The sequence below is a fragment of the Myotis brandtii genome, unplaced genomic scaffold (genome assembly GCF_000412655.1).
Source record: "Myotis brandtii unplaced genomic scaffold, ASM41265v1 scaffold504, whole genome shotgun sequence".
NCBI lineage: Eukaryota > Metazoa > Chordata > Mammalia > Chiroptera > Vespertilionidae > Myotis > Myotis brandtii.
Genome location: NW_005369217.1, coordinates 919895 through 938863, shown reverse-complemented (window position 1 = coordinate 938863; position 18969 = coordinate 919895). Strand labels below are relative to the sequence as shown.

At 46.2% G+C, this 18969-nt stretch overlaps 1 protein-coding gene across 4 annotated transcripts in view; it reads right to left on the bottom strand.

Annotated features, from left to right (window-relative positions):
* PRMT8 (protein arginine methyltransferase 8) overlaps positions 1–18969 on the bottom strand; it is a 91842-nt gene that overhangs the window by 7757 nt on the left and 65116 nt on the right. For all 4 annotated transcript variants that reach the window (XM_005876999.2, XM_014548357.1, XM_005877002.2 and 1 more), the window contains 3 exons: positions 18530–18617; positions 11332–11447; positions 4653–4803 (listed from right to left, as the gene is read on the bottom strand). In XM_005876999.2, coding sequence (XP_005877061.1) covers positions 4653–4803; positions 11332–11447; positions 18530–18617 — 355 coding nt within the window. The remainder of the gene's footprint in view (positions 1–4652; positions 4804–11331; positions 11448–18529; positions 18618–18969) is intronic.

The window sequence follows — 18969 nt, the reverse complement described above, 5'->3', positions numbered from 1 at the left end:
AAAAAAAATATGTGTGGAAGTAGCTGCTTCATGAGTATGGGATCCCTGCCTATTTTAAAGGAAACTGAGTTCCATGTGAACTATGTAATATGCTATGATATCTGAGGCACAGGACAAGGGAGGCCCTAAGTGTACTATGCTTTGATATTTGAGTCATTCTTTATTGTTTAAGGTGATTTATTTCTGCACGCCTCAGTGTTGTAATAGTTAAATTACTAGAATAATACATCTTGCTATAAAATATTACTAGAAGAGCAAATGATCAGGTGACATTGTTATTTTCTATAAATGAACACAATCTCTGGTATGCTAAAGTGATAGGTATTATAGAAATATTCAGATAGGGAGACCTGCAGGTTTGATTACAAGTGAGGCTTACTATCACAACCCAAATTTATTGCTTAAAATAAAAAGCAGGGAGCCAACTAGAAACTGAACCAAATATAAGCCCTTGAAAGGCAAATGTAAATTGGATAAGCTTTGCTATTACAGGAGCAAGAAGAAAAAAATTCAGATGCAAGAATGAGAAGCACATTGCATCCACTCTAAGTTGCTGTTAAAGAAAAAGAATGATATACTATGAAAATACTTAATACAGATTGTAAAGAGATTTGTTCAAAGAGGATTTCCTAGAGTAGGTGGTATTTCAGTTAATTTTTTTAAATGTGAAGAGGTTAGCTAGATAAGCAAAAGGTGTAGGAGTCCCGAATTGCAGAGGGTGCAGGCGGGGCTGAGGGACCCCCCCCACCCCCCATGCACGAATTTTGTGCACCGGGCCTCTAGTTAATAAATAAATAAGCAAAAAGTGAACCATGCATGACCCAACTATGACAGTATGTCATGAACCAAGAATTAATATTGATTCAGTTCTGTGCATCTGGGATCCTTAGAAACAGAAAGGAAATCCTCCTTGGTGTCAGAGTGCAGAGGGTCTGTGTAAAGCCCACTGCCAAGCCCTTGCTAACTGGTAAGGACATCTGCTATGTGTGGGAAGCAAAACCCCATGCTGACATCTCAGGGTGTCTGAGAAAGCAGCTAAACAATTTAATTTCCCCTGATCACTATATATGTGGAAAGGCTGCAGCAGGAGGGATCTGTCAGCTAGCAGGCATGCAGTCAGAAGGCATACCGCAGTCAGGAGATGGAATTGCCTTTCCAGAGGACGTCAGCACTGGTGAGGCAGGCTTGCACAAGGGCAGTGGTTTTCAACCTTGATCGTGCATCACAATCACCCGCAGAACTTAAGGCACAGATTCCAGGGCCCCACCCCAGAATTACTGACTCAGTAGGTCTAGAAGCGGGGGCAGAGAATTTGCATTTCTAACAAGTTCCTAGGTGATGCTGATGCTGCTGGTCCATGGGCCACACTTTGAGAGCTTCTACTCCAAGACACAGGAAAGGAGGACTACAGGAAATCTGAATGTCCTTTCAGAACCTAAGTTCCTGGGATTCTGTGCGCAGGGGAGGGGACATAATGCCAGGACTGTGAAAGACAAAGAGGCATGCTCAGACCTTGAACTGGACCCAAGGTCTTTGAGCTTATAAAACGTACTCGTTATCCTCTTTCTCCTAGGGGCTTGTGTGGGACTATGGTGGGTGTGTCCAAGAACAGGAAGGAAAGAAGCTGTGATTGGAGACTTAGCACTTGAAATTCTCACCATTTCCCAGGCAGCCCAGGGCTGACTTCTTTGATTCCGAACTTGAATTTAACCAAGACTCCTGCTTGTGGGGGGGCATCAGGAATGTTGTCCCTGACACCACAGAGCCAGAGAGCCATTTCCCCAGGCTGTCTGCTTGACCTCAAGGACCCCAGATAAGACCTACACGGCTGGAGCCCCGGCTTTCAAAAGCCAGAATTTTCCCAGACTGCCCCTTCCTCAGCACCTGCAGCAGGGCAGGCCATCATCCTGGTGGTGGAGGAGGCAGAGCCAGCCTCTGTGACTCCACTCCTGGCCTCCAGTCACAGCCCTGTTCCCCACACAGGCTCCTTGACCCTCTCACTGCCCCCACTCCTCACCAACATGAGGCTGAGTTTTCTCCACTTGCCAGGGTCTAGGTAAAACCTCCCTGCTCTGTCCTGGCTGTCCCTACCCACCAAGAAGATGAGCTTGCAGGCTGCCCCTCGAAGAAGGGTAACCCTGTATCGACCCAGACTGGACCTCTGGTTTCACCAGGGCAGGGAGCCCCAGCATTGGCCTGGCTGATAGAGATGAGAAAACCCTGGCATTGGCAGTTGGGAGACACTGGCTCTGGAAAAAGCCCCTCTGTGAGGGATTAGGTAAGTCGTTTGCTCTGACAACAGGTGAGAGAGGAGCATTGTCACCAGGTCTTCTGAAGTGAATAAATCACATCCTTGAATTCTGGTAGAACCCACCAATTCCTGCCACGTGCACACTAACCCCAACTGCATGCTCCCAGGTCCCAGAGTGACCCCACGTGAGTGGTGACTCTGAATACATCCCCATAGAGATTTGTTTTTTCATAGAGATTTGTTTAGGATCTGCTATGATCCAAGCACTGCCATAGAAGCCAGGAGAGCAGAGACTAATGAGATGTGATCCTGAGTCATGGGGAGACCAAAGATTGAAAAAAATGAGTGGAAATGTTGAGTAAATGATGGCACGCCTTACATTGAATTTCTGTGTCGTTGTTTAAAAAAAGAAAGCAGATATCTCTGTGAGGCTATGGAAGTACCTCCAACACATACTGTTAAATAAAGGAAAGGTAGCAGAAGGCAGTGTACGGTCTGAGCCAACCTGTGTTTTTTTAAATGCTGTAGTTTGATATTGTACTCTAGTTATGTAAGATGCCACCAATGTGGGGAGCTGGGCATAGGGTTCACAGAACTCTATGTGCTATGTTTGCAACTTCCTGTGAGTCTATAATTATTTCAAATAAAAAGGATAAAAAAAGGTGTATATAGATGTGGATGTGCTTGTTGTGAGAATAAACAAATCATCTTTTCTGTCAAAGAACAGTGTAGACAGCCGCCATTTTGGCCTCATGGCTTGCAGCTCCCCTGGGGGCCGCCACCTTGAAACAGCAAATGCCAACCCCCTCCCTTGGAATTAGCCAATCATGAAAGACTGTGCACCTGAGCTCCAATCAAGAGTGAGGGACGGGTCATGTGCATCAGGGATTATAAAGCCAAGCAGACTGCCTGCTCAGTGTACACACGCTTCCAGACCATGTGTGTGCACCTTTCTACATAGAAGTAAAGATATTTGCCTTGCTGCCTGGCTCCTGTGTATGTTTTGTGTTCTACCAGGACCCCTGACTTGGGGGGCTCGCCTTATTTCTAACATTGTGCACCATTGAAATTTTTTTGAAGGATAAAAAAGAAATCCTTAACAATATACGCCTCTGAGGTGTGAAATTGGGATGAATGGGGAAAGGACTTTTTATACCCTTTGGTTCCTCTTTGCTATTGTGTATAAGCATCACTTTAAACATGGCCATGACAGATCTAAGCCCAGGGTGTTAGGGAGCCCGAGGAGGACACCTAAGCTTGACCCAAGAGGGAAGGAGGGGATCAAGTAATACCGAGCTGAGAGATGAGACCTCTGATGGGGTGGGCCAGGTGAGAAGGTGGGGACAGGGGAGGTGTTATAGGCTAAATTGTGTCCCCCACAAATTCACATACTTAACCCCAATACCTCATAATGTGACTGTATTTGGAGCTGGGCCTGTAAAGAGGTGATTAAGTTAAAATGAGGCCCTTATGGTGGGCCCTAATCCAACCTGGCTGATGTCCTTTTAGAAGGAGATTAGAACATACACAGACACCGGGGATGTGTGCACACAGAGGACAGGCCATGTGAGGACACAGGGAGAAGGCAGCCATCTGGAGGAAAGGACATGACAAGAGCTTCTGACATAATGTAAAGACCCTCTTGCTCCCATGGCACACTGCGGTGGACATGAAGTTGGGGTATGCGAGGCAATTCCTAGAGACTTAAGAAGCCTCACTGAGTTCAGGGAACTGCAAAGTGCTTTGTGTGAATGGAACAGGGGTGGAAGGCAAAGCTAAGGAAGGGTGAGAAATGAGATTGGAGGAGTGGGCTAGGGCCAAGTCCCCGAACCCCCACTTACCGGGCTAAGACATTTGGGCTTATCTGCTACAGGCAGTGAGGCACCTCTGCAAGAGGGCTGGGAGGGAGAACGTGGTGGTCTTTGGGGACCACTGCCAGGGAATTAATGAGGATGGACTGGGTGGATGTAGTGAAGAAAGCAAGACACATAGAGATGCCACTTGTAGTCTACTGAATCTGTAGTGAGGCCTGGCAGGGGGAGAGAAACCTAATTCCACTCTGTTTCCTTACCCCCTCATAAAATATGCTCTAGAAATGCTGAATGAGCAAATGTGCGCTTGAAAAGGGGCCCAAACCCCTGCCTCTCCTCACTTAATGCTCTCTCATAGCTCTGGCCATGGCAGCCACAATTTTATTTACCTTCTCCTTGGGCAGCCAAAATTTTGGTGACATGCATTTTTCTCAGGTTACTCCGCAGCTGCAGAAGGCTTAAAGATGCCAGCTAAGGGCCCCTGGCTAATGCCCAGGTCCTTCCCCCAAGTTGGGGCCAGCCCTGTGTCACTCCCCACAATGCCTCAGTATGGGGGAAGGGAGGATCTGGAATGCCAACAAAAGGCTCACCTGTGGAAAACCCCATTTTCTTGTGGCACTTGGTAAATTCAATATTAAAATAGGTGACCAGGGCGTGGATGTAGTCATTGCGCTGGATCTGCAGGCAGAAGGCAGACGTGAACGACAGCTCTTCCGTCTTGACCGTGTAAATGTCCACCTCCTGCAGCCCAGAGAAGAGAGAAGGCCAGACACTTAGCACTTCCACCAGGGCAGCTGCATTCTGCAGGGGACTACCTACTGTACACTCTCCAGGGTGTCATTACTTAAGGGTGACTCCCCAGGCCCACCCCACCACCCTCCCTATGACCCCCTCCATCCTTTCTAGGGTGGAACAATGATACAAACAGATATGAGTCAGCACCCAGGGGGAACAACATTAAAAGGGTAAATCTGCTGGGGGTGTGGGCTGTGGAGGGGGGAGGGGAGAGAAAAGAAGCTTCATTCCACAGAGCAATCCTAAACCCAACCCGAATGTCCTCAGAGTGGTCCACCTCAGCATCGTATGTTCATCTAGTGCAGTGATGGCGAACCTATGACACCCGTGTCAGAGGTGACACGCGAACTCATTTTTTTGGTTGATTTTTCTTTGTTAAATGGCCTTTAAATATATAAAATAAATATAAAAATATGTCTTTGTTTTACTATGGTTGCAAATATCAAAAAATTTCTATATGTGACACGGCGCCAGAGTTAAGTTAGGGTTTTTCAAAATGCTGACACGCCGAGCTCAAAAGGTTCGCCATCACTGATCTAGTGGTTCTCACAGTGAGGTCCCAGAATGACAAGTGTGGGCATCACCTGGGAACAAATTCTGAGGGGAGGGCATCCTAGCCCTACTGAACCAGAACAGCAATCTGTGCTTTATCACGTCCTCCCAGTAATCTGGGGGAACCAGACTCTCATTTCCCAGATGTTTGATATTTAAGCGCCTGGCAGTAGGGGGCATCAAGTATTATCACAAGAATGAGGACTGGAGCCTCCCCACAGTCACTGACTGAGCTAAAGGAAGTCCTGCTGAGCATTTATAACAAGTCTGGATAGGGAAGGAAGGAAGGAAGGAAGGAAGGAAGGTTTCCTCTCTCTCTTTATAATAAATAAGAAAAGAAAGAGAGGAGAGAGAGAGAGAAGGGAGGGAAGGAGGGAGGGAGGGAGAGAGGAAGGAAGGGGAAAGAGAAAGAGAGAGAGAAAGGGAAAAGGGTAAATAAGAAGTGAGAGATTTTCAGTGCTGGCTGGAGAATGAAGAACTAATAATTCTAACAATTTCAGCTGGGAAGTGGCTGAAAATCAATCTTGTGTGGGGAGCAAGTGTAATAAAAGTTTGTACTGTGCCGTTCTTTTCTATGTGAAGAATGTTGGCTGTTGTTTGCTGGCTCCAGTGAGACAGGGCAGACTTTTCAAGAGCCCAAAAGGCATCCAGGCAGCTTTCAGTGAGGTCTAAGGGAGGACTTCCCATGGTCGGAGTGTGTAGCAAGGATCTCTGTCCTGAGGACTGCAAGAGCCAGACACGTGTGTCTGGGATGATTCCTAGAGGAACCATTGGGAATACGTGTTGGGAATGACAAAACCTGTTGGGAATCATTAGGACAAGGGTCTGAGGGTGGGAAACAAGCGCAGGCAAGAGACAAAGTAATGGTAGCAGAAATGCCCTTATCTCTACATATTTCCAGGGTAAATAAGTGAAAAACAGATGCGATGCACCTGGGGACCTTCAAAGAGAAGTCCTGCCTCCAGGGGATAAGGAGGAGGAGGTGTGGTCAAGGGAGCCAGCCATCAGAGCCCTGTGGTGTCTGTGGTGAGCAGCTCTAACATCCCCAGGAGAGCTGAGCTCTGACTTATTAGTTGGGAAGAGGTGGGACTACAGGTTTAAGGGAATGTGGGAGCCCCAGTAAGGTTCAGAACTAAGGGAATGATGAGCCCTGGGTCGGGCATGCAGAAGTAGAAAGCCAGTCCCCTGAATCCAATGCAAGAGCCCCTCGGAAGCATTCCCAGGAAGTGGCACCTGGTGCTTGCTTGAACACCTCAGGGATGATGCATTCACTACCTACCAGGCAACCGATTCCATTTCCTAACATTTCCAATCGGTACCAGTCTGTAATCTCCACCCACAGAATAAGCTGAATGCTTGTTCCAGCTCACACCAAAACCTTTTCTTCCCCAACTGCCTCTGTTTTTTCATTTGCTTCTCCAAAGTCATGCTTTCTGACAACTTCACCAGCCTCTGACTTCAAAGAGCACACTGCTGGCTCCTCCTACATTTAGTCGGCCAATCCCCTCCCCCAACTTCATCTCTCTCACAATCTTTTGTCCTTTCTTCCTGGGGCCCAGGTGCAGGGGCCCTCCATTACATGTCATTCTGTTAGTTCGGGCCATCACCCCCGTTCAGGAAGTCTGTTTAGACCCAGTGCCTGTCAGCCTTCATGTTGATCATTATCCTTCCTGGCCACATGTTGTCCACAGGTGCCCACCAGCTCAACAACTCTTAGAGCAAGCTGTGCTGACTGTATTTGTATTAATGGCATCAGCACAGTCCACCAGGGTCCCAGTGCCTGCACTCACTGACTTTTCCATCTCCTTCTTAGTCTGGGCCAGCTAGCCAGGCTCCAGGCTCTTTCCAAAGTCCGTGGCATTTTTTCTCTGTCCCCTCTGCCATGAGCCTAGCCTGGTCTTTTTACCCTACTTCTGGCTCATCCCAGCAGCCTCACCACCTTTGTCTTGCCCCTGCCATTGGACTGGAGCTCTGTACTGACAGAGGCTACACCTTACTGGTCTGTGTACCCTCGCTGTGTGACATAGCACCTGACAGGTCTCCTATGTGACAACTGTCCTCCCTTTCCCAGGTCTCTTCTTTATACCAACTGACTAATCTCTCAGATCCATTCAGACTGTGCTGCTCCCTGCATCCAAAATCTCCCATGAGTCCTCATGGCTTAGCTAAAAATACCCAAACCTATTGGCCTGAACATAGGAGGGGAGAACTGGAAAGTGGGCTCTGTGACACATCTAGACCTGGCTCATTTTCCTTGTCACTCCCCTCACTTCACACACACACCACCCATCTATCAGGAATTCTACCGCTATAGGGTCTTGCTCTCAACTGTCCATCAACCAAATGTCAACTATCAACAGTATTAGCTGACAGTGTTCACTAGGTCCTGCAGACATTTGCATCTTAATGGGGACCTACGAAGGAATAAAAGCCTCCAAAAGAGAAATAATGGAGCTATACATTAAAATGATGCCAGTGGGTCTCTAGGAGTGGGGGTTGGGCCATCTGTGAGAGTGGGATCAGCTGTGGCTGGGCTTCTGAACCACGGACGCCCGCTGAGCTCAGCTCCACTCTCTCAGACCCCAAGTCTACAGAATCAAACGCAGTTATCCTGGCTCCCCTAAAACCCAGACCCCTTTGCTGGAAGGTTGCTTTCTTTTCACAGCAGCAACAGCATCTCTGAGACCCCTGGGAAACCCCATGGCTTGGCCTCAGGTGACCCCATTAAGTGGAGGGCTCCGCAGGCATCAATTACTCAGAAGAGCCCCTGGTTGCTGCTATCCCCACCACTAAATAATGTTACAAATGGTTGTCTCAGAGCAGAAGTCTGGTCAAAACAGAGTCTTAATTATAATAAAGTGTCACACTCTGCAACGTTAATAGCATGAAAATAGCAATTAAGTGTGTGAATAAGGGCAAGTGTTTTCCCAACAGGCTCAGCAAGACATTGCTTAGCACATTAGCAAGATAGCTGCTGGAGGGGTGCTCCTGGTGGAGGAAGCAACCACAGCCAGTCCCCAGCCTTCCCAGAGGTCAGGGAGGGGGGCGGGGAGGGACAGGACTGCAGCTCAGAGCTCCAGTCCTGACACCTCCTCACAGCCTCTCTGCCCCACTGTAACAAGGTGGTAAGGAGCTAGGAAAAATCCCAGACCTGGAGAAATAGGGAAAACTGAGACAAGAAAATTAAACGCCTAATAAGTTTGGACAGCTTTACAGACAATTTGCAGCAAGATCTTATCTTTCCCAGTCAAGGAGCTTGAGAACAAATGACTAATGTCTCTCCTCTCTAACCAGAGAATACATAGCTTAAATCAACCTGGAAGTGCTAAGGCAGGAGGGGGGAAAGGGAAGGAAAGAAGGGAGAGTTTATCTCACCAACCAAACAAAGAAATCATCCATCTCAGGGAAGGGGGAACGTAGGGGGAGTTTTATCTCACTCCTTAAACCAGGGGTGAGGAACCTTTTTTTCTGTGAAGGGTCATTTGGATATTTATAACATCATTCAGGGGCCATTCAAAATTATCAACTTAAAAATTAGCCTGCTCTATTTGGTCAAACATTTAATTAATTCACCCCTAATGCCTTGGCAGGGCAAGACCAAATGATTTTGTGGGCCTTATTATATGGCCCTCAGGCCGGATGTTCCCTACCCCTGCAAAGCTGGCAGTCTCGGGCTTGTCAAGATAAAACTGTCAAATGTTTCTTATAAATTCTAGGAAAGTCATAAACAAAGAAAAAGGGAGCCCTTGAAACTAGTCTGTACCAAGATATCCAGCAGAGGAATTTAAAAACCGGTAGACAGAAAAGCACAAAAAGCCGAACCTCTACTAGGCGGGGCTCCTCAGGTTAGCTGAGGGCCATCTGTGCTTCGTAAGCCAGTGGTATTTTGATAGATTTGCTTGCCTTGAATCTTTAATAAAGTTACTTGCTTTGTTTCTTTAATTTATTCGCTTTACTACAACACAACTGTCCAGGGTCTCTCATTTGAATTCTTTCCTATGAGACTGACAAGAACCGAGGAGGGGACAGTCCTCCTTCAACTCAGGGGGCTGTTCCATAGCACCTTTTCTGGCATTTCTGGTGCCTGTAGCACCTCCTTCACTGAGCCTGGCTGCTGTCCCCTGGCTGCACTCAGGTGCTACCAAAGGGAAGTCCCTTGCTGGGTCCTGGCTGGAATGAGGCAGAGGAAGGAACCTGGGTGCCCGGGCAGATGGGAGCAGGCCAGACCACAGTGTGACCAGCAGATGTACAGTGTCACACCAGCAGGTCAGGGACAGAACGCCACCTGGGGCCCAAGCATACTGAGGAATTTTATCACCAAGCTCAAGGCATGCCAAACAGCTGCCTAATGGTCAAATAGAGCTGCCCCATGTCATTTTGACGAATGTAATTGTACAGTGATTTCTATCTATTCCACAGGAGTCACAGAAATGTTTTGCACTATGGTGAGCATGTTTCACAGTGTGCTTTGCTGGTTCTTGTTTGGGACACCCGAAGGGAGAGGTTTCAGGGCCAGAGGGGCTGGTAGGAAGAAGTTAAAGGACACATTTGACCACAATCAATCCTGCCTGCACTTGGAACTGGCCGCATAAAGTAGTGAGAACTGTGTCAGTGGAGAGTCTGAGACTTAGACCCAAAGCCAAACTTCTTAGATAGAATGTTATGAGAGGGAGACAGAGTCTGTTGAGACCTGTGTGAGGCTCATGTCGTTTTATTTGCTCCCAGAGGTTGTTCTAAATGCCACAGTGATGCTATGAACCAAGAGTTGTGGTATTAGGAAGTCCGAGTCTGGGGACAAAGCACATTTCTCATCTGCCAAATCAGCATTAGTTCTTCAGAAACTTCCTCTCGTCCCCAGTGGCCCTGGGCCCCTTCCCCTTCATGCGCTGTAAATGTCCCAGTCCTCCACACCAATATTTCCAGAAAAGAGGTGATATGTACAGGACAGAGCAGGCAAGTATGTTTTAGCAAGATTAGGGCTGAGTGGGCTGATGAATACTTACATAAATGAATCCAGATTTTAAATAAAAAAGTCAGCTTGAACCATATGAAATTAATGTCTTCCTAGCTTTTAAAAAATCACATATCAATAGTTTATATGACTCAACATAATATATTAACATATATGCATGCAAAGACTTAGCAAAAGGAATGGAAAGCTCAATCCAATGTGTGAATAGTGGCCCCTCTAGGAGGAGCATGCGCTTGAAAGGGAGGGGAGGTCAAGGGGAGCTTTGCGTTTCACTGTATCAAATTTGGCTTGTTTGGATATTCAATGATAATGAGAACACACTAGGGATTGATATAATGGGGATGCTGACCCATTGAGGAAGAGGTGGGACTACAGAGGTGGGACTACTGCATCTGCACTGAAGAAAGCTTTGGGGGGAAAATGTTAGATCATGTATGAACAAGAACACTCAGGTAGGTATTGCTGTCTGGACGTCCCACGTGTGCTAGGATGTGGGAGTGTAATGACAATTACACAGCACATTTCGGTTCCGAATTTCTTTTGTAAGAGGGCCATTCACCTCTGAATAGAGTAGTTTATTCAACCCTGAACAGACCCTCCTGCCTGCAGGATGTCCTCTCCTCTATTACCCCCTGCCCCCAACACCACCAAGGGACAAGTACTGACACCCTCCAATCAGCTGTGCCACTGTGGACTCCAGTTTCTCTCCATATGATTTTTTGACTGGTCATCTTGTGATGCCAAAGGCTCTGACTAAGGTGTTCTTGACACCAGGCCGGGGCCAGGCAGGAGCTGGCAATGCCTTACTCCAGGCCCACCACTCTCCAGGGTGGCACAGCTGGGTTCCCAGCATGCCCACAGGGTGGCACAGCTGGGTTCCTGGCATGCCCACAGGGTGGCACAGCTGGGTTTCCAGCATGTCCAGGCCCAAGAAAGATGAGTCTGCAGACCTTTATTAAACAGGCATTGGTCACCACTTGCTTTGGGTCCACGATGTCCACCAGGGGCTCCTTCATGGCAACGTCCCGGATGCAGCTCATGTCAAAGCCATAGACATTCTCCCACCCTGAGGGAACAGAGCAACACATGAGGGCCAGCAGCAGGACCCCCAGAAGTCTCCCAGACCCTCCCGAGTACCAAAGCACAGCATGCCCAAGAGGGTGAGGGCCAACCCCTGCTCCCCTGCATCAGAATAGCAGCAGAATGGCTCCTCTGGGTGGAGAGCTTTGCAATGTGCCAAATGCTCATTCACACTATCTTATGTGTACAGGTCCCGCTTTATGGTTAGGAAAACTAAAGCTCAGAGAGGCTGGGAAACTTCCCTAGGGTCATACAGCTAGAATGCTACAGGCCTAAGAATAGAATCCAAATTACCTGTCTTCCTACACCTACTTTCCTGTCCCCATCTCTGAGCTAACAGAGTCTCCTCTGAACTCTCTTACTGGCACCCACATTTCTATGTCAGTGCCTTTGCTCCAGCCATTCTACACACCTAGGATGGCCATCTCTCTCCCTTCTCCAGTCCCCGCTCACTGAACCTTCAATGCAGCAGAGAGAAACATGGGCGTGTAAAGTGAAAGAGGCTACAGTTTGAATCTCAGCACCACCACTTATTGGTTAAGCCTTGTGCAAACTCCCTAACCTCCCTGAATCTCAGCTTTCTCAACTGCAAAATGAGGGGGTGTCCATGAGAGTCTCTACCTCTCTCACATGCCATGATGCTCTGACTAAGGAGCTCTCCCATAAGAAATACCCCCCAGGTGAGCACACACCATCCCAGAGGTGCTCGGTGGCCCCTTGGGCAGCTCATAAGATGCTTTGAAAGAAAGTTTTAGGGTTCAGGATTGGTGAGTAAATGAATGCAAGTCTGATGGCCTAAGACCATCCTTAAATGATGATAATCATTGTGATCATTGAGTGACCACCAAGCCCAGGCCAGATTCTTAACTTCAGCTCCCCGGAAACCCCATGAGGATGGATACCTGTATATGTCAGATGAGGAATTAGGGCTGGAAGAAGTTGGCATCTGGCTCACATGCAGTATCAGGCCCAGTGTCACTCATCAGGGAGATAGTGGCACTAGGGGACAAACCCAGCTTGTCCCCTGACCGTTCAGCTGCACTGAGCCAATGTGACAACACTGGGAATACAATTTCCCCTCCGCACAGTGCAGAGGGTGGCCTGCAGAGGCCTCAGTTACCAGGCAGCTGAACTCTCCGTTTACAGACGGGCTTAGAAATGCATTGAAGGAGAGATGCTTTTTCCTAAAATCTTTCAGGATTAAATTTTTAAAAATGTTCATTAAATACATGGTATCTTAGGGAACTATGTCCCTAAGATATGTTTGGGAGAGGGGGTGTGTGGGGAGGGAAGAAAGAACAGCCAGTGAGAGCTGTGTTCCTTTGACTCATGCTTTTCTAAGGCACATAAAGACCTTCCACAGGGAGAAGAGGCAGAGAACATCACCGTCTCCCAGAGGGTGAGCACTTGTGAAAGTCTGGCTTGAGGATAAGATGCCAGTCATACCCCGTTAAATCACCCGAGGCTGGTGCCAAATTCCCAATTGAAACCTGCATTTGGAGAAGGAAGCTGCTCGGTCGGCAACAGGACATGCACCAGACTCCCCTCTAGAATCTGGAAATACCTACCCATCCTCTCCCCAGATGAAACTTTCTCACCAAGACACACTACCTTTGTCTAGAATCCTTCCTTAAGAGCCTGCGCCACGCTCCTGCTCTTACTCCCTCGCGGCTGTGGCATAAGTTGAATTTAGTGCAAGTGCTGGGCAAATGCCTGAGAGAGTCTGTGCATATAATAGTTAAAAGGCCTGGGCTTTGGAGTTCAAATCTGGGCTCTGCCACTTATTTGCTGTGTAACCTTCACAAGAATTTAACCTCTCAAAGAGCTGCTTTCTTCTTCTTTAAAATGGAGATGATGACTTCAGTTGTTATGAGGATTAAACGTGATAATAAACATACAGAGTGTAAGGCAGTGCCTGTAGAGAGAGGTTGACAGATGGTGGTTGTCACTATATGGTTGGAGCATTGGCTTTGCCACCATTAGAGTTGTGTGACCATGGGCAGATCAACCTTTTCCTTGAGCTTGTTTGTAAAATGAAGAGTTTGGTTCACTAGTTCTGTCTTCCAGAATCATCTGGGACACTTTTAAAAATACAGATACCTGGGCCCAAACCAGACCTCCTGACTCAGAACCTCCAGACTCAAAAGCTGTAACTTTACAAATCTATACAGGCAATTCCAACCACAGTGTGGAAACTTTGTGTTAGATAACCTTTAAAATTCCTCCCAGTCCTTCAAGGGTGAGCTTGAAGTCTCACGGCCTTTAATAAACCCTTTCCAGCCATTCCCCACCATGGGACCCTCCTGTATCCTCAGTACTTACTGTGTAGCTTCTGGCTCAGTACAGACCCACATATAATGCTCTTTCATTCCCAAATATTTAGTGTCCATACTGCTTCACAATATCCTATGTTTTAGGTGTTTTGTTTTGTTTTCCCCAAGGGGTTAGTTCATGTCTTATGTCCACAGCTAGACTATACTATCTTCAGTTATTCAGGAGACAGATCAGCCAGGACATTAGAGTTTTCCCTCTCCTTTCTGCTGACCATTCGTTTCCCAAAACCTCCTTGAACAAAGTTGGAGCAGGGGTGGGAGATAATGCAAATCAAACAGATTAATTTTTATTGCAAGTCTATCTTATCTACCAAATGAGTGAATGTGGAGTAAGGTCCATTTACTACCAGAAAATATTGCTATTAATTTTCTGGTGATTTAAAAAAATAACATCAGAAGGATCTGTGAACTTTTGTTTAAGGATTGAAACAAACTCTTTAAAAGAGCTGCACCAGAGTGCAATGAATATAACTGAAGCAGCAATGAAGCCCAGGCCTACCAAAACTACATACTAAGTTGACTCAAATCACCACTTTAGTAACTCAGTGGAGAAAAAGACGTATTCTTTCCTGGGAATACATATTATTCATCTATCTCTGCTATTCTTTTGGAAAATGAACAAAAAATAGATCACCCAAGATCAATGAAACAATATCTAACAACTTCTAACATATGTGTAATTGGAGTCCCTGAAGAAAAGAAAGAATCAGTCAGAAAAAAAATTTGTAGAGATAATAGCTGAAATTTTCCCTAAACTAATGAAATCGTCAGCCCACAGATCTCAGAATTCCATAAAACCCCAACTAGAATAGAAACAACTAAAAGCATACCTAGACACATCAGAGTCAAATTGATGAATATCAAAATAAAGGGAAAATCTCAAAAGCAGCTGGAGGAGAAGAAATGTGAAGTACTGGAGAACAAATTTCACATTTCATTGGCAAGAGCTGTGCCTCCATCCTCCCTCCCAACTCTGGCCCAGCAATTTGAGTTTCTCTGCTGGGGCTAATGGGACCGCCTCAGAGAACAAAGCAAATGTCACCAGGTGGCACTGACAGCTTTCTCCTCTAGACAGAAGAAAAGGTGTTTACAATCGTTTTATATATTTTAGGCTCTTAGGAACAAAGTCAACTCCTTGTTTAAATTAGGCCAGAGCCAGAGGCTAGAGCTCTGGATTTTGGAGGTAAAAGTGGAGGAGAAACCATGTACAGCAACCGAGCCCTCCCAGAGGTCCTGCCCTCCACCCCTCCAGCTGCAGGCCCCACTGGCTCAACAGGAGGCCTTCCTTTTCATCCTTTTCTCATAAGCCAGGAAGAGAGTATCCATCCCGCTGACTCTCAGCAGTTTGTAGATTCGTGTATTGGTTGAGATTCATGTACTGGGTAAGAATTCAAACAGAATACTTACCACGGTTCCTTCAAAATTTGAGAGTCTATAACTCTACTTTTGCCAAATTATAGTAGAATTTTTAAAAAAAAATGATTACTCCTTTCTCAAGTTTAAACAGTATGCCTTCCATATTCTTCTGTGGTTTACTTTTATGCCTTCATTTGTTTACTCATTCATTCACTCAACAAAATATGTATTGTGAGCCTAGTATAAGCTGTACGCCAGTCATTTGTCTCACTTTCTATGTTCTCTAGTAGTTGGTAAGCAAACTGAGAGCAGGTTCTGTATTTTACTCATTCTTGTGTTCCCATGTTGCATGTGGTTGAGAAAGGAGAGGAGAGGAGAGGAGAGGAGAGGGGAGGCGGGGGGAGGGGAGGGGAGGGAAGGGAAACATAGATCAGTTGCCTCCTATATGCACCCCAACCAGGGATTGAACCTGCAGCCTAGGGGTGTGCCCTGATGGGGAATTGAACCCACAACTTTTTGATGTATAGGATGACACCCCAAACAATTTAGCCACCTGTCCAAGGCTACTGTGTTTTTAAGTTAGTTGACTCCTTTCATTGCATTAAAATTTCACCACCAATTGAAATTCTTTTCTGTATCATGTTCTTTATAATATTTGCCATTATCTATACATTGTTAGCAGGATCATGTTATTTAAAATGCTATTAGCTAATAATATGGGAAATTGGTGCAGAAATAAAGAAAACAGAGCAGAAATTATTCTCTATTCTCTCAATGTAATTATTATGGGTCAATGTGGATGGATAAAAATTATAATCCCTTTTCTTGTTTCTCTTCATTGGTCCTTACCCAGTTTATAGGAATATATAGAAAGATATATCAGGGGAGGGGAGGGGAGGGGAGGAAAGGCAAGCTGGGGAGAGAAGAGGAGAGGAAAGGAAGCTGTTTTCCTAACAATTTATTTTCTGAAAGGACTGGGCATGTTTCACTTTCCTGCCCCACTTCAGATCTTTCTTTTTTAGCTGGTTCTTAAGCCAAATGAAATTTGCTTACAATTGTTCCCTTAGCAACCAACAACCTTTGTGCTTTACTTTTTATTTAGAACTCAGAGTAACCAAAATCTTCATTTATTTGAAACTAATTTCTAAATGGGTTTGCCTGCTTTACTAAAAACAAAAGCATATCATTTAAAAGCACATTTAAATAGAAAACTTAACTCTATTTTAAATAGATTTTAAATGTGTGTTTAATATTTGTTTCTGTTTTGTGTGTGTGTGTGTGTGTGTGTGTGTGTGTGTGTGTGTGTTTTTCATACTCCAGAGCAAGCATTCCACAAGAGAAAATGAGGCTGAGTTTCAATTTTTTTTTCTTTCCCAGAAGCTATGAAAATTGCAACAGACAGTGCAAGGCTCAATCACATGATCTCCAGTTCTGGGCTGGCACCTGGGTAGCCATAGTGCCCCTAGTACCTCGCAGGGCCAGCCCGGTCCTCTTCTGGCCCCACTTGCTCATTAAAAGGTGCACATGCCAGAGGTTCCCAAACACCACTGAGGGAGGAGGAAAAGATATGTTTGCTTTTAAACCACGTGGAAATTCCTTAAAGAGCTGTGCGCAGAGTCAGAGCTCAATAAATACTTAAGTGCACGTGAGAATGAAGACTGCCCTGGAGGTTCTCCTCAGAACACTGTTCGGTGCAGTCACACAGCAAGAACTCCAAGAGCAGCGTTATAATGCAGCTCCAGGGCAAAATGTGCCCTATTTAGACATACATTTGATCAGTATTCACTGTTGAGTTGCTTCTGCAACCTACCATGAGAGCACATTTGTCCCAGATTCTGAGCCACTGGAGGCCAGAAAGCTTAGCAGTCAGCCAGAGCCAGGAGCAGAAAGGGGCTTAGTGAGCGACAGTTCGGGGACTAGACCAGTCTGGTGCCACAGAGCACCAAGAACTGCTGTGTCCTTCAATATGCATCATCTCACTTTATCCTCATGACAGGTCTACGGGATTGGTGATATTATCTCTAACTTGGGCTCAAGGATGTTAAGTAATTTGTTCAAAGCGACCCAGGGAGGATTTGAACCCAAGGCTGGCTGACCTCAAAGCATAACCATCTAACCTAGGCCACCCTACCTCTGAATCCTGTCAAGTGTTAGAAATGATGCCAGACTGGCTGAAGAGAGAAGGCACAGAGCCTCAAACAACCGTCCATTTCTGTCTTCTTCTGAACCTCAACATCATGCTTTGATGTTATATTTTCAGAAGGGTGTGAACACACACATTCCATAGCACAGTCCAGCTGAGGTCTCATCAGTAGCACTAACAGCTATTAAAGGCATTTTGTGAATCAATTTGCCGAGCGATTGAGTCTCAGCCTCTCAGGGCAGGAAGCATTTACTCATCTGCTCAGTCTGTGACCCTTCACAGTCATCTTGACAAAGAGGGCTGGACCACTAGAGGGGCAGGAACTGCTGGGTTCGTCGGACTTCTGGAGTTTCTGCCTCGTGCTTTGGGCTGAATTATGTGCGTGTTACTTGTATGAGGGGTGCTTTGCTGCTTTGTCGTGTTTAGTTCTGGTTGGGGAGATGTGGCCATTTTTAACCTTATGAAAGGTTAGGAGGTTTGGTATAACCTCATTGAGGACCAGGATTGTGTCACTGAGAAATTTTATCCTTTAAATTAAATAGAACAAAACAGTCCTTTTTGGATCAGATAAAACAATGAAGGTATTTTTTGGCTTTTTTTTAATCTAAGAAAACAAGTTTTCAGCTGATAAAGTATTATGAACACAGATTTGGATATGAGACTCTCCCACCACACACACACACACACACACACACACACACACGTGCAATCTCCATCTCTTCCCGCCCCCACTGCTTCCCCAAAAGAACCTCAGAGGAGAATACATATTGTACTTAATGTGAAGGAGAGTGGGTATCATTTTGGTAAGTTTGAGTAGCATGACTGCAGGAGTCAGGATGATTGGCCTGGCTAGAGATCTGGCATTTCTGCGCCCTGTGGTGGACTTTGGGGATAACTAACCTACTGACTTCCAGCCACTTGGCCTGCTATTCTGTGCAAAAGCTCAGCTTCTGTGGTTTTAACTTATTTTTCATTAACATTGCATTTATGCTCTCCCCCAGGACATTTACCTTACACCAGCCATATAGTTTATTTTCTCTCTGCAGACCTGCCACCTTTGGGACTAGAGGAAAACATTACAGAGAGAAGAATCCAGAAAGACTCAGGTGAACTCCACACACATAGCAGTATGCTTATAAACTAGCTGCTCATCTCAGGCCCCCTGATGTGCCTCCCACCCTAAGCATAGAGGGGTGGGGTGGGGGGAAGCCCAACAGAGAACGAAAGGAGACTTACAGTGGATTTTGAAGTCCTTGTACTGTCTGTCTTCAATTGCTACCACGTACAAAGCTGCCCGGTCTGGAAACATAAGCCCTCCAGGTTTCTGTTGATGAATTGTGGGGAAATGGGTCTCGTAATCTATTCACCTGACAAAGACATCACATTTTGAACTGCACATAGAGTTACCAGACAGGCAGCCCCTTGCCAACACTTCTCAGTCAGCAGACTGTCACCTTGGCCATTTAGGGCTCAGCTGGCAATGCTCACTTTTTATTTTGGAGTAAGGAGAACGGAGGGACCCAGATGGAATCAATAGAGCAAATAAAGCGGGAGAAGGTAAGTCCACTGGGGAACAGTGGAAGATGGTATGACCTTTCAGCCTGGAGAAGCCAAGGTCAGAAGCACTCTGGGCTCTCTGGCAGCCATGCAGCCCTAAGTGTTTGTTGACTAGAATA